Raw genomic sequence first — 16,058 nt, 5'->3', positions numbered from 1 at the left:
TTGTACATTTGAGTTGCACCATTTATTTTATATGATAAAAAACAAAGAGAGGTTAGTTTTTTATTTATCTGTTTTCCCTCTTTTTTTTTATATCCCTTTCTCAATTCTCTATTTTCCTCGGTTCTCCTACTCCAGTATTGAGGTTGTTAGACAAAACACTCACTTTAGATGGCCACCTCCACGGCCAAAATAAGTCCAAAGAAAGGTGACAGACCCACACTCGACCAACCTGCGACAAACCCAGAATTGTCACGTGCCACGCCACTCCCCACTCACAAAATGATCTGGGAAAAAATAGAGGCAGGGTCCTCGACAATCACATGCGTCACGGGCACTGGAACATCCTCCATTTCCGGAATGTCCAGTTGGTCCGCCGCCGGCAAGGCTGCTGCCGCCCTCCCCGCGCCCTTGCACGTCCCGCCCACGGCCTTGTGCGACAGCAGCAGGTGCTGCCTCAGCTTGAGGTTGCTCACGGCCCCCTTCCCGCACAGTGGGCAGAACAGCTTGAAGTCCTTGGTGTGCTGCGTCACCAGGTGGTTCTTGAGGTTGGCCGGTATGCTGAACGCCCTGCCGCAATGCGGGCACACGTGGGGCTTCTCTCCCGTGTGAGAGCGGATGTGCAGCGACAGCACGCACTGCGAGCTGAACGTGCGGCTGCAGTAGGTGCACGTCAGCTTGTCCGCCTCGGTGTGCTTGTTGAGCCGGTGCGCCGCCAGGCTGCTCTGGTACTTGAAGCGGATGTGGCAGACGTCGCACGTGTGGCGCCACGTGTGGTCCCCGACCCCCTTGCCTGCGCTCGCTGAGGCGCCCCGGTGGTGGAAGCGCAGGTGCACAGAGAGCCCCTGGGAGAACTTGAAGCGCCGCTGGCAGAGGCTGCACTCGAACGGCAGGTCCGGCGAGTGGCTCTGCGCGTGGTGCTCCAGGGCGGCCGTGGTCTCGTAGTAGCTGCCGCACGAGGTGCAAGGGAAGCCCTGCTTCTGCCGGTGGGTCTCCAGGTGGAGCTGGTGCAGCTTGGCGGAGAAGAAGAGCCGTGGGCAGTGCGGGCAGGTCAGCCGGCTCTTGCGGTGCACCGACTGGACGTGGCGCGTCACCTGGTCCTTGAAGATGAATTGTTTGTCGCACTCCGGGCACTGGTGCGGGTACACTCCCGTGTGCTGCACCCTGCGGCAAGGGGAGACCATGACCGGGTGCTTAGAGTCGCCAATCAAGTTACGTTTGAGTACTGTCTGTAAAACGTGTCTCCAACTGGTGTGTTTAGCGTCCTATTCCTCCGCCTATACATCAAAAGTGGTCCCAAAGAGGCAACAAATGGCGTTGCAAAAGCCGGAGTGTCACAATGTCGGATGTCCCAATCCTAGCGCTTGGTCATAGAAATGCTGGCGAAAAAGATGAGTGTCTCCGTCGTCGCACCATCCTGGCTGCTGAAGCTTCCATGGACTATCAAGCTGGAGAGCGACCTGCGGCAGAAATGTCGTCTGCTGCATCCACCACCGTTGCTGTGACACTGCCAGGATTGCAGACGGCGACAGCGTGGCAGTTTTGCGACATCACGAGGCGGAAATGGAGGGACTTCTTTTTTCGGACGCAGTAAACACACCAGTTGGGGGCGCGTTCCAGGCACCATGGGTTTTAGACGATGACACTTCAATCTAGGGTCTAGGGTGACCAACTTCCTGCTAGTGAAATGCGGGACACGCTGACCGGGGGGGGGGGGAGTGTCATCACATTTGCGGTATCTAAGAAGGATACGTTAGAGAAAATGTATTACCACGCACACCACAAAATGTGGATGAAAGCATATTATACACCTGCACACTGTATTGCGGCGATTAAGCTGAAATAGTTCTGACACCCAGTGATGTATATATTCTTTTTTCCATGACAAGTTATTAAATGTGTCTAAGTTGAAAACATCTAAATTGACTGCAACAAAGCTTAATGCATCAAAAGTAAACAAGCAACACTAAACCTTTTTTCGGCTTATTGTTTCCTGTCGATATACGTTTACCAATATACTCTTACTCATTCTAGAACCCTATGCTTTTATTAAAACTTAGGTTTGGACGAGTCGGTTCATACTCAATCAAAAGGTTCAAAGCATAAAAAAAACGAGGACAATAAAGACACAAAGACGACAGGACAGGCTCTAATTATTCACTAAAAAATATTTCACAGCAACCCTTTCGCATTGGCACAGTTTGATTCGAAAATAATTACAATAATTTATATTTCATATTTTGGCTGGAAATTGTCTCACGCAGTACTTTTTCTCCAGGGAGAGGGGCACAATAGCACATGCGCGTCGATATCCTGCAAGAACGCCGGTCGCTTCCCGCAATGCTAGGATAGTAAATAGCGTACCATGGCAATTCACACGATTACCAGCAGCCTCCACGCTTCCCCGCACCCCGTTGTTCGGCAGTGCCATGAGATAAATTGTGAACTTCACAGCGTGAAATGCGGGACATTTTGAACATTTTTGGTATATCTTGCAGGATGCGGGACACAAGCCGTCAATGCGGGACAGTCCCGCGAGTCGCGGGACGGGTGGTCACCCTACTTCAATCGTATTGGTGTGTGGACTCAATATTGCCATTTGACACTGGCTTTTGTTGATGTGCCAGGTAGGAGAGGCAAGAAGTGTTTTCCACCATCTTGCTTGCTGAAATATTTCGCAATAAATAAACAATACTGCAATGATCTCCCACCACAGTACGTACCGCTCAAAGAGTCGCGTCTCAGAACAACAACTGTCGCAGACAGCGCCCGTGCCGTTGTCATGTAACTGCATGTTATGTGACGTGAAAAGGACAAACGATTGTCATGGTGGTGCCGGACAATGGGAGAAAAGGGTGCAGGTGCTCCGAAAGAAGGTTTCTAGTGTCTCTAAAATTGATCAAGCAGGCTGCTTTAGAGCCAAGAATAGAGTTGTGCAGGATGGTGGTAGAACAATGGAATGCCCAACCTTTGCCGTTTTTCAACAGCTTTCCTCAGTAGCAGCAAACAAATAAATAACTGATGGATGTGCATCGTAAGAATGAAAACCTGATCAAGAACAGGGCCTTCTTTGTTTGATGCAAACTGCTGCTACATTCTCCCGGAGCTTTAGAAACATTGAGCAAACAAAGTCTGACAGTCAAGGTGAATATCTCAATTAACCCCAACAAAGAAGTTTGATATCTCATATTCAGGGTTCTGCATTTTGGGATAAATCCGCTCAAACCAGAAAAACACTCGCCGATAAAATTTACTTAGATTCAAACTTATCCGAAAAACTCAAAATTTCAGTGCCACGATGGCAAAAAATAATCCACGGTACTTTACAAATAAGCTTGGTCTGAGCACAGGGTCAGCGGTCCAAAGAAGAGGCCTCCCCAGTTTCCTTTAAAATCTTGGACTACCATATTTATTTGAATATAAGACGAGGTTTTTTTCCAAAATCCATAGTCTCAAAGTCATACCTTGCCTTATATTCGAAGCTCAGTATAGCAATATGACGATTTTTTTTCTTTTTCTTGGGTCCTTCAACTGCCCCCTCGCCTTAAAATCGTGACCTCCTTATACTCGAATAAATACGGTATTGACAAAATGGGGTTCACCGTTTTCTCGTCAAGTTTTGTACAATAAATTGTTGCAATTTCAGGCAATGGCATCAACGTCTATTAAAGCAACACTCACTTGCAAGTTTTTTTGTGCGACAGAACTATCATGGCAAGGGTGCAAATGCCCAATCCAGGTGAAGAAATATCCCTCAACACAAGTGAGTTTTTATAGACCATTCCATTTAGCGCTCTCAGGGTGGCACCATTTTGTACAATAGCAGCGCCCTCTCCACACATCCGGGAAGTTCAGCAGGTTAGGTGGGGTAAAACGAGAGAGAAAGCATGCGCCTGATTCCCTTCGCAGATGGCAAACCGGGAGGTTGCCGTTCTCCATCTTTGGGTTGTACCGGCAGGCTGTACCGAACATTGAACTCTCGCTCGTGGCTGCCAATGTGAAGTGGTCTGCATTTTTAAAATATTTACGGCTACTCTAAAATCAGCCTATGACATTCTGTAGTTTTATTTCAGTAAATGATAAATTAACATATCTTTGTTTTGTTACTTCAATAGCATAGGAGTCAGCCGGCAGTACTACCCTCAACCACTCCATCTATCACGTCAGGAGAGCAAGTTTTTATTCATTATTCCAGACTTGAAAGCCTACACCAGCACAAACTGAGTATACACGGCTCGTATGGACGTCATATCAGCCGCCATTGCTCTGTACCATGCTCCTTTGCCCGTACTTTCTGCTGCACACATTTCACACCATCGAATTTGTTCTTCTTGGCAAGCTTTGCCAGAAGAACAGATACAATTGCACCAAATATTTGCTGCAGAAGGTATGGCACAGGATCATGGTATGAAGCAATGGTGGCTGTACGAGGTAATTTGACCTCACGTGCAAGGCATGTATAGTAAAAAAGGTGCAGCAACCGGATTTTACTTTTTGCTGGAGGTTACTCTGGCAGAGTTTTCCCATTTCTTTTTTTTATTTGCACGCAGGTAACAGCGCAGTTGGACCCGGTTAGCCTTTTATCAAGCATAGCATTACACAATAACTTGCATATCAAAATCCACGCATCTGTGCTTGAAATTTCCAAAATAAAGTGATTTTAAGCCGAATTTAACGTCCAAAATAACGTGATTTTAAGCCGATCTGAAAAACCTTCCCAGGTTTTTCAGATCACCTGATAGTTGAATGAATGAATGAATTTGGAGTTTTCTGGCGCAGCAGCAACATAGGCCATAGTGCGCCAAACACAGTTTAAGTAAATATTACAAGACTAAATGTTTATTATTGCAGTGGACCAAAATATCAAATATCACTTAAAGAAAACTGTAGTTTAAAGTCGATGTAAAATATTAAACTTTTCTAAGAGGTTAGAAACTTGTCTGTACAGAGTAACAGGCTCGTCTCCAGGCAAAAGTGCCAAGTGGAAAGGTATTTGTTTTCTGAAAAAGATAGAAAAGTAGGAGCGGCGTTCGTTATTGAATTGTGGGCATACTAAAAGGGTGTGAAGTACACTTAGGGTTTCTGAGCAGTAGTCGCACATCGGTGGGTCGTCGTTTCTTAAAAAGTAGCTGTGAGTCAAGTGTGTGTGGCCTATCCTGTCGACATAAGATAACCTCATAGAACCTTTCTCGATGTCTGGCACTGCGCCATTCACTTAAAACAGGTTTAACTCTATGCACCTTATTGTGAGGATCAGAATCCCACTCTACTTGCCAGGAATCTTTGATTTTATTTCGTAGTGTAGTTCTATAGTCTGTCACTGGGAGGGTGTGAATTTCAATCGACCTGTTTACACAGGCACCTGCGGCTCCGTCGGCTTCCTCATTGCCGTGTATTCCTATATGGCTAGGAACCCAGCAAAAGTGAATAGTGATGTTTTGCTTTATAGCATTCGTTAAAAGCAGAGAAACAAGGGGATGCTTCCAGCATGTTGCAGAGTTAAGGGCAAGGAGGGAACTGAGCGAGTCTGTAAATATCACAGATAATCTATATTTTTGTTTGATTATTTCATCTACCATCAATAGGAGTCCATGAAGTTCAGCAGTAAACACAGACGCATTGGCATTAATTCATCTAACACGTTGGTAGGACTGCCCAACCGCAGCGCAGCCAGCATAGCCCAGCACCTTTCGTCCCATCAGTAAAAAAACTTTTGTCCGTCTCTTAACGACTAGCAATCTCAAAAAATTCTTGCTTTATAACACTAGTGGCGGCCAGTTTCTTGTTGTATTTTGTCAAAGAGAGGTCGCATGTTATAGCTAGGTCATCCCAAGGAGCAAGTCTTTGTTCAGTTTCCATGACAGAATAGGATATGCCAAAACTGTGAGTCGCTGCAGCATCCGTGGACACCATCGGTTGTGCAGGTCCCCTGTGCACAGCCTCTGCATATGAGCCACGTGAGGCAAACAAGACACGCTTCTTTGCCTCGTGGTATGGAATGTTCTCTTGGACCTTCAATGTAAGTATTTCCTTTTCTTGCTTCCAGAAAGAACAAGACCAAGAGTATGCAGCGTGCTTCCCTTTGCAATTAGTGCACTTTGGATCGTTCTCACAGTGATCTGCACTATGCTCTTTGCTAGAGCACCTCGCACACGTGTCAGATCCGCGAGCCGTGGCCGAAGCGCTGGCACTTGAAGCAGCGCAGCGGGTTTGGTACGTATGGCTGAACGCGGCAATGCAGATAACCTGCCTTGACAGCTTGTAGAAGGGTGGTCATTGCAAAGGTCAGTACGATGTGTTTTGTCTTGTGTTCCACGCCTCTACAGTTTCCGTTTCTGGAGTTTCTAAGAAGTCTTCTTCAGAAATTACGCTTTGTACTGTATTCAGTGTGCGGTGGGGGGTTACGGTGGCTTTGTAATCGGGGACTGAGTTCAATGCTAGTAGAGCATCACTCTGGATCTTTGTGTGAATCTCTACGAAGAGGTCACCTGATGTCATCTTCTTAGCCTGAAAAGTCTTTCCCACAATGCCCTCTAGAGTTTTCGCGACAAGAAAAGGGGACAGTTTACTTAGTGGTTTCTCAGTCACTGAGTGCATCACCAAAAACTTTGGATACTGCGGAGTAACTACTAATGGAACATCAAGTGTACGTGCTTCGGTGCGGACTCTTTTCGGAGCCCGATCGAGGAAGGTTTTGTTTTGCAGACCCATAGAGATGGGAAAGAAAGTTCAGTGCCCGGGTGCACCGCCCACCACGGAGCCCAACAAGGGGGTAGGTAATGTGCCATAGCAAAAAAGGCTTGGCTGACACAATTACACTACCAGTGCTGCCCGGGCACTATACCCTAGTGTGGTTGTAGGGACAGGTGCTGTTTCCACTCAAGGTTGGCCCTTGCCGCCTAAGAAAGAGAAAAAGGAAGGAAGAGAGCGTAGAAGAAAAGAGAAAGAGGTGGGAGGTAAAGTGAAAGAAGGAAGAAGATGGTAGAAGAGGCGACTAACTGAATTATCCTGGTCGAGCCAAGCCAGGACACCCGTCTATGAGAAGCAGAGGCCGAAGCGGTGTATTGCCTCGCCCGGGGGGCCCCGAAGGGTCCAAACATACTTTGGGCTCAGCTCAACCACCAGGGACCCCTTTTCCCCGGACACGGGTACGCCACGCACAGCCAGACGTGGGTGGGCGAACCCACATGGCTCGGGGTTCGCAGTGACGCCACTCACCAAGCACCCACCAAAGTAGGTGCCCCCTGCGTGCGGGTATGGTGGCCCACGTGGCTGGGGTCCGTGGTGACGCTACTCACCAAGCACCTAAGGTGCAGGTGCCCCCTGTGGGGCTCGGGGTCCGTGGAGACGCCACTCTCCAAACACCTGCTTTCACAGGTGCCCCCTGCGGGGACCTGATAGTTAGTGTGATCATGACCTTGACGCCATTTAAAAAAACGCTCAGACCCGTTTCGTCCTACAGAGACTTCGGCATGGCTGATGACACGGCTATTTTAGACGAACTAGATTACCACTACGGACCGTTTGAGGAACTTAGTCGTGATGAGTCAGTAAGTGTTAATGACCTCTGGTTGAAATTTAAAACACTCGTTCATAAATGTATAAATATGTATGTACCATTGAAAAGAAAACGTAAACGAGTGCATAATCCTTGGGTGACGAGAGAAGCTATTCACTTAAAAAGGAAAATAGGGCGGCGCAGATCGCGGTGTCGTCGTACACGTAGTTCGGCATTATCGGATGATATCTCGGCTTTAAGCATGGCACTGAAATCTGTGCTAAAAGAATCTAAATGCAAGTTTTATAACGTGACAATGCAAAAGTTTATCCGTAAATCATCGCAGAAGTTTTGGAGACATTTGGCACCAGTTAGGAAGTCAGTTTCTGAGATCAAAATGAAGCAAGGAATTATAAATGACAAGCGAGAGATTGCAGTTCAATTCAACAAGTTCTTTGCAGGCGTCTTCACAAAAGACGATAAATAGTCTGTAGAGTTTAGATCACCAGCTCAAATTCCAAGGGCTGACGATGACCTGCAACTGTCAGTTGAGGGTATTTTGGCTTTGTTGCTAGACTTAAAAACTTCCAAATCCATGGGGCCGGACGAAATTCCAAATTCTTTTCTAAAGCGATATGCAGAGTGGACGGCAATGTATCTGCACTTAATTTTTCAAAAGTCGATTTTGACTAGCACTGTACCCTATGATTGGAAGCCCAGTAAGATAATTCCAATACTGAAAAGTGGAGATGCTAAGTCAGCATGCAATTATAGACCCATCGCGCTAACCTCTACATCGTGCAAAGCTCTTGAGCATATTGTTTCTAAACATATCCGGCAATTTCTTTTATCGAATAACATTCTCAGCCAGTATCAGCACGGCTTCTGTAAGGGGCTGTCAACAACGGTCACGCAACTAGTAGAAACCATGCATTATTTTTGTGAGGTATCGGATCGTAAGGGACAAACAGACATCATATTTTTAGACTTTAAGAAGGCATTCAACGAAGTTAATCATAGAAAGCTCTTAATTAAATTGATTTCCATCTTGGGAGATAATAAGATTGTTCAGTGGATTGAGGCCTTTCTAGATAATCGTCGACAGTTTGTAAGTATTGAAGGGGTTAGCTCGGACAAATGCAATGTGATCTCGGGTGTTCCACAGGGTTCTGTCCTCGGTCCCCTGCCGTTTTTGGTTTTTGTTAATGACCTCATTGCAGATTCGCCTGCAAAAGCCAGATTATTTGCCGACGATTGTGTTATTTATACTGAAGTAAGGTCCGTTAATGGTCAAATTATGCTAAACGAATATTTGTCCCAGATCAATGAATGGTGTGTTAAGTGGCAAATGTCGATAAACTTAGACAAGACAGTATGTATGACAATCACTCATAAACGACAGCCGTTAGGATATGTGTATATGCTGCACGGAAAAGCATTAAGCCGAGTGTCAGAGTTTAGATACCTTGGTCTTACAATAGCCTCAAACCTAAGTTGAACACCGCACGTTAGCAATATAATCGGAAAAGCTAATAAAAGATTACGATACATCAGGCGCTCTCTTAAACTCGCTTCCTCAGAAACCAAACTCACAGCATACAAGATGCTAGTAAGGCCTTTATGAGAATACGCATGCGAAGTTTGGGACCCGCATGTTAAATATCTTATATCAAATCTGGAGCAAGTTCAACGGCGTGCGTTACGTTTTGTTTTTTCTTGCTATAGACGGCTGGACTGTGTCACCTCTTTATAAAAGGGCAAATCTACCCCTCCTTCAAGTGCGGAGGAAGCAGAAGCAGCTTAACCTTTTTATAACATAATGAATAAACTGGTTCTAGTAAATAAGCAACAGCATATTAATGAGAGCATGTCGCATATAACCCGCAACAAGCATGCTCAGTATGTGGAAGAACAGAAGTTTTCCAAGGACTGTTTTAGGTATTCGTTCTTCTTGCAAACAGCGCGAGAATGGAACAAGCTACTGGCACACTTCGTGACCGCTGAAACTCAAGGAGAGTTTAGTTCCCTTATTTCAGAGATTTCCGACAGCAGTACCTAGTGTTGTCATTTCATTGTTGTGTTGAATATGTGTTATTAACCTGTGCATTTTGAGCGCGTTTATTTTTTTGTGTTGTGCAAAATCCACTCCTATCTTGGTCCTGTGTAGGACCGATAGTATTTCAAATAAATAAATAAATAAATAAATAAATTTGAATACCAGCCTTATGTTAGGTACAGCCCACTCGGCGGAGCAGACGACGCATGTGGTGAGAGGGGGAGGGCATTTCTTCTCTCTCCACTCTTGCTAGTGGAACGGTCTACATATACTTAGGGCAGGTTTGTGTCTGGATAATGTCTGTTTTTATACTGAATATAAAAAAAAATGGGTGCACACAGCAAGATTAAACACCAAGTTTCAGAAAACTGAAAACCGATGATAAAAACACTTTGACAAACTCGAAATTTTTGGCAAAGAACAAACTTAAGAAAAGACAAAAAAACACAAACAACGGTTTGCAAATTTCACGAGAAACGAACTCGGAAAACACATAGTCCTACTCCCATTTTATTGCTTTTCTAACTGTCAAGTTGTTGATGTAGCCATGTTCTCCAGTGCCATTACAAAAAGAAACCACTAGGTATTTCCCATTGCATATTGCCCCCTGCAGTGGAAGACAGTGATTTCCCTACACATCTCCTAGGTGGGGTGTACCCCCCCTTCCCCCCCCCCCCCCCCCTCTTGTTTTTCTGAAGGTACCCCATTAATTCGACGACTCCTCTATTTTCGATGCCCCCCCCTCCCCCCCTAAAAATTTAGACACCCCCTCCTACTTTCAATTCCTGGAGACACCCCTGGGGCAGGATTTGTAGCAGGTCGTAGAAGCGGTGCAAAGCTGCCAGAGAGGGTCACACTGTATGCATAGAAAACAGAGCACAGTAAGAGACTTACCTGTGCCTGGCGAGACGAGGGTAGCTGTAGGTGCGGAAGGGACACTTGGGACAGGTGAGAAGCCGCAGCAGAGACATCTGCCCGCTCTGAGACAAAGCCGCGCCTGCCGCAGCAGATGTGTTGTCGTTGAAGTGCACAAGCGCTTGGTGCTTGAGGAGCTTGCGCTCCGTGGCCAGTCGCTTGCCACACAGCTGGCATTCATGCACCTTCTCTGGGCCGTGGATTGCTCGCAAATGAATGTTGAGGGAACGCTGCAGCTTGAACACCTATAAAAAAACAATTAAGAAATGCTGTAAAATTTTTTTGCAAGAACCTAATTTTAGCAAATCTTGCAATCCAAATAATTTTACAAAATATTTATCACACAAATTATTTCCTCGTAAAGAAAACATAGCACATCGCTACAAATTGCAGAGTTGTGTGCCCGCAAATTATTTCCTTGACCCATGCCTCGCAAAATTCAGAATATATCGAGCTGGCGAAAATGTGTGTGCGTGTAAAACGTTTAATGAGAAAAAAAAAAAAGGAGTGGTTGCACTTGCGCGTGACTTCTTTCACGGGACTTTCCCCTTAGAAAGCTCCCCTTCTAAATGTCCTGACGTAGGTTGCCCGACATCGTATAATTGAGCAGGGTCCGTAAAATTCGGACTCGTCTTCCCCTCCATTACTGTTCATTACAGTAATGGAGAGTCGCCAAACAGTCTGATCCACTCCTCTTAGGAGCTAGGAGTGTCTTGGCCCAGCTGGGCCCAAGCATCACTTCTGTGCGTGGCGAGGGCCTCACATTCCCAAATTAGGTGGTAAAGTTTTGGGAGTGTGCCGTCTCCTTTGCAAAGTTGACATCTTTGGCCGGGGGGTTCGTAATCGGGGTTCAGCTTTCTTTTCTTGATGGTCTCAAATTTTTGAGTCATGTATGGTGTTTCACCATACATGACTCATCACCATTTCCTCGTGTTTGAAGTGGTTCAGTGGAATGGGATTAGGTTCGGGGTTCCAGGATTCCTTTAGTTGGTGCTTCCCTTCTTTTTTGTGCATCCGCATAGCTTCAGCCGGGTCGTATGTTGTGTCGGCAGTTTCAGTGTCAGTCGATGAGGGGTCGCATTCTCTGGCGACACGCAAGGGGTGAGGACTGCTTAGCTCCCTCGCGGCCGCGTCATGTGCCGCCTCGTTGCCGTGGATGCCCGTGTGTCCCAGAATCCATTGGATGCAGACCTCTGTTTGGTGTACGCGTAATAGGTGCAGAGCCGTGTGGAAAATGCGTTTGATGGTTCTGCATGTCGTGGCTCCGTGTCTTTTGCATTCTCGGATGGCGTGCTGAGAGTCCGTAAATATGTATATAGTTGATTTGCATCGTGCTGTCTTGTTTGTAAAAGGGTATTCACTCGGGCTAGTTGGTGGTACATTTTAGGATTAAAAGCACACTAAAAGATTATATGTAGATTATTGGACAATGTATCTACGTGACGTGGATGGCTGTTGAGAAGGCATATATGTTTCTTCTTTGGTTTAAGTCAGATTAAACCTCAGTTGCAAGTGTGCTCTACTGTGTGTGAGTCTTCTTTTACTGGTCCTCGTTTTTTAGTGCTTTTAATCCTGAAAGAAAATAAAGTTGTTTACAGTGGTTCAACGCCACACGGTGGTGTCACTGCTTAGGATCCCAACGGTTCCAGCAAACATTTGTGCTTTGTGCTAGAACTTTAAGACTTCTCATGGGACTTGATCATGGTATATGGATGTCCACGAACAAGGCTGTCACAATATGCTGGTAGTCGTGGCAGTATAGAAATACCCCACTAGGTGAAACAACTTTCTACAACATCCCAGGGATGAGATCGACCAAAGAAGGATTGGCCCGGTCAGTCTTGTTTCAAGCAAGCACATGTGCTTGCTGTGAATGGTAACTGCGATTATAAACATTTCCTGAAAAGCCTGTGCTTCAATTGTGGGGAAAACTAACGTGGAACTCAGTATGTCTGCAGAACCATAGGATGCATTTTTGGGTTAGCGGAGTGCCCAGATGTCCATTCCACTGTCAGCTGGAATCAAGCTGCTACCGCTTTTGGATGCTTCCCTCCTCACAACCCTTCCCAGCTTCGCCTTCACTGTGCTGCCTGCCCAACGGTTAACAACTACAGCACCCGCCCTCCCAGGTGCTGGTTCTACGAGCCACAGCCGTTTCCGTGCATTGTGCTGGGGTCCTCTCGTGTAGCCGGCAAAGCCCTTGCATCACCCCCATCCAGCTAAACCCCCTATAAAAAGCTCTCATGAAATCTCATTCATCCTTGATGCCTCGCATTTGGCACAGCACCTGCCATAAGATACCAAGCCCGCCAAGCTGGAGACGATTCCTAAAAACTGGGGGATAGACACTCGTTGGGTCTGAGAGCTGGAATACAGAAAGGACATAGGGAAGGGTGGGCATTACCAGTTAAGACCGGTGCGTGCGCGTCAGGGATAGGCAGTATTTCAAATACAAGTATTTGAAATATGTATTTCAAATACTTTGTGTATTTTGCATTTGCATTTTAATTACAAATTGGGTAATGTATTTGACGTGTGTATTTAAATACTAAAACGTGGGTATTTCAAATACAATTGTAATTAAATACAATTTTGTGAGTGAAAATACATCCCTCAAATTTATTGTCACTGTCCAGAGCAGGAAGAAAACTATGTTCTGCACTGAATGCAGTGTCTCTCAATCAAGCACAAGCGTTTAGTGACTTTGTGATGACGGTGCTAGTCCAGGGCAAGAATAGTGACGAAATCGACGTTCACAGGCAGACTGGCTAAATAAGTGCCTGTGACAACTTGTGATGCTTTCCAGCCTGATTTCCATCCATATTTTTGCCTGGAACATTCTAAATGCGCGGGTCGTCCAGATTTTCGTAACTGGTGCGAGTTGCAACAATAAAAAATTCTCTAGCTAGTGCTGCGCATCTTGGTCGTCTCGGTTCTTTGTTGGTCTATACCAAAATGTATAATCGGCAAAAAAAGCTGCTTGAAGCTCTGTACTTTTTTCACTTATTACGTCCAAGCTGATTACATTTTTTTTGTGATTATATTTCTATTACGTTACTAGAGCCTCGCACACTACCTCCCGAGTGTGCGATGCAAAATTAAATTGAGATACCCAGAAACCCGTTACAGGTGTCCTGGAGTCGCTGACGCAAATTTTGAGGAATGTATTTGGAAAAGTATTTGGAGGAGACCAAATACATTTGGTTGTATTTGTATCCTGTACTTAAATGTTTTTTTGGAAATGTAATTAGATTTGTAACTAAATACATTTTTGATGAAGTATTTTGTATTTGTATTTCGATACATATTTGCATGTATTTTGCCCATCCTTGGTGCTTGTCAAGGTTCATTGCGCTGCACCAATATGAGTGAAGAAACGTCTGATGCGTAGGAGCGTCTCAGTTACCCAGGTGTGCTCAGAAGTGTGGGCTGGGCACTCAATATCTCACGTGATTGTTTTTCGAAATTATGAAAAGTAGCGGGCGCACGCTTATTGCGACACGGGCGCATGCTTAGTATATTATGTAATTCTGCTTTCCACACCTCCTTGTGACAACGTTCTGGCACCCCCTCTCCCAAGCGTTCTCTACAAGATTGACGTTCAAGGAGTGTTCTATCACCCGGGTTGCCACCGCCACCTCCTGTTGCCTCGCAACATGCCACTTCCATTGTGAAAAAGAAAAAGTGTTCCCAAAGCATTTAAACATCTTTCCCTAAGTAGAAGTGGGGCATGCACACAAACACTGTGTAGATTTCTGAAATGCCCGGAACATGCAGATCGAGTTGGTACCCCGAAAACACAACAACAGAGACCTCCTTAGTTAATTTCCAACTTCCGGCGTCGTACCTTCGGACAGTGGGGGCACTTGGCATCGTCGCCGGGGTCCCCGTGGATGCTGACCATGTGCGCCTTCAGGTTGGCTTTGGACGACAGTGACGCCCCACACTCCCTACACTCAAAGGGACGCACGTTTTTGTGGAAGTTTGTGTGCGCTTGGATGCCCCGGTGGCTCTTAAATACCCGGTCACAGTAGCAGCATGGGTAGAGACGCTGCGGCGTCGTGTCCGGCTGGCTGTGACTGAGCGCATGCTGCTCCAGCATCGCCTTGTGAAGGAACACCTTGCGGCAGACATTGCAGCGGTACAAGGTCGCCTCAGAGTGCTCCACGCTGTGATCGCACAGCCTGGCGTAAGAGGACGCGACGTGGTCGCAGTGAACACAGGCAAATTCCCTTCTCTTTCGTTTGGCCGTCGTGATGCTGAGTGCCTGGTCGCGGTCGCCTCCGGCGCAGTCCTGCAGTCGGTGGTGGGCATTGAAGGTGTTGAAGTCAGCGAACTGCTCCCCGCAGTCCGAGCACTGCAACGAGGACTTTTCACCGGGGACCTTGGTGATGAGAATGTGGGACTCAAGCTCATCCGCGTCTGCACTGGCGGCGATTTCGGCCTTGGGCGACTCCGGCTGACACCACTTGATGTGAGCTTCCAACGACGCCTTCGTGGGGTAGGTCTCTGTGCAGTAGAGGCAGCGAAACGGGAGGTCGGCCTCTTTGCCGCTCGGCCGCACCACCGGGTAGCTCTCTTTCTGGACCGGTTTGGCGGAAGACTCCGCGTGACACAAGAGGTGCACCTGAAGCCGTTGGTTCGAGACGAACTTCTTGCCGCAGTGGACGCAAACGTAACGGAGCTTACTCGAGACACTGGCCGATTTGGCGCCGGATACCGCCTTCGGCCGAGGGCCCTTCAGGTGCGACTTGCAGTGGCTCACTGCCACATCCTTGTCGAATGTTTGGTGCGAACACTGCGTGCACAGAAACACTGTCTGAGTCTCGGGTTCGTTGGCGCTCACGATGTCGTCGATGGCTTTCGCGCATGCCTGCGAGGCTTCGGTGAAGACCATCTCGACGTCGGGGGGCGCATCTTTGGATCTCGGTAGCGCGCCGCTGGCGACGGCGTCGGTCGAGCCCTGCTGGTCCGTCTGGCCCAGGATGTTCTCAGGAACGGAAAGGGTTTCGGCAGAGACCGCCAAAGAAGGGACCGGGAGTCGCAGGTTTTTGAGTTGGCATATTCGTTGGCCGTTGACCCGAGGGGCTCGAACGCTGATGCCCCGAGAGAGGTAGGTCGCGCCGTACTTGTGGTCGTAGTTGTTTCTGGCGACGGGGACTTTTCGGCCGTTGACGTAGGCGTAGTTTAGAGCGAACCTAGGGTCATCCTTGGCACTTTTCGAGGGGGACGACGCCGCGAGGCACAGATCGATTGAACTTCCCGCTGGCAGTCCCATGGGGAAGTAGAGGTCAGCGCATACAGGCTGCGAGTCGAGGCTGATCACGATGTAGATTCCCATCACTCCGATTGACGCGGCCTTCTAACGCGAACTGTTGGGGACTTCGATACCGCAAGGCCGCAAGCGTGGAATCGGACATTCAATTCCGACGTAAATAAAGAACAGCAGCGGATAACTGAACTAAATACGGCGACACTACACGACTACACCAACTACAAATACGTGTACTACATCAAAACCATCAAAACCATCCCAACCATTCCACCCATTCCAAATCTTGTTGGATTGGATTGGATTGAATTATTGGCTTG

At 47.1% G+C, this 16,058-nt stretch overlaps 1 protein-coding gene across 1 annotated transcript; it reads right to left on the bottom strand.

Moving 5' to 3' along the window:
• LOC115320381 (zinc finger protein 184) lies at positions 1 to 16,039 on the bottom strand. Its single transcript, XM_029980523.3, has 3 exons — positions 14,314 to 16,039; positions 10,446 to 10,711; positions 1 to 1,161 (listed from the first exon to the last, which is right to left on the bottom strand). Exons 1-3 carry the CDS (start codon positions 15,805 to 15,807, stop codon positions 273 to 275), a joined length of 2,649 nt encoding a protein of 882 aa, XP_029836383.2. The 5' UTR covers positions 15,808 to 16,039; the 3' UTR covers positions 1 to 272.
• Positions 16,040 to 16,058: the final 19 nt, after the last annotated feature.

Source organism: Ixodes scapularis, unplaced genomic scaffold (genome assembly GCF_016920785.2).
Source record: "Ixodes scapularis isolate PalLabHiFi unplaced genomic scaffold, ASM1692078v2 PGA_scaffold1__304_contigs__length_218370807, whole genome shotgun sequence".
NCBI classification, from domain to species: Eukaryota; Metazoa; Arthropoda; class Arachnida; order Ixodida; family Ixodidae; genus Ixodes; species Ixodes scapularis.
Note: the sequence above shows the minus strand (reverse complement) of the source record. Positions and strands in the feature narration are given on the sequence as shown.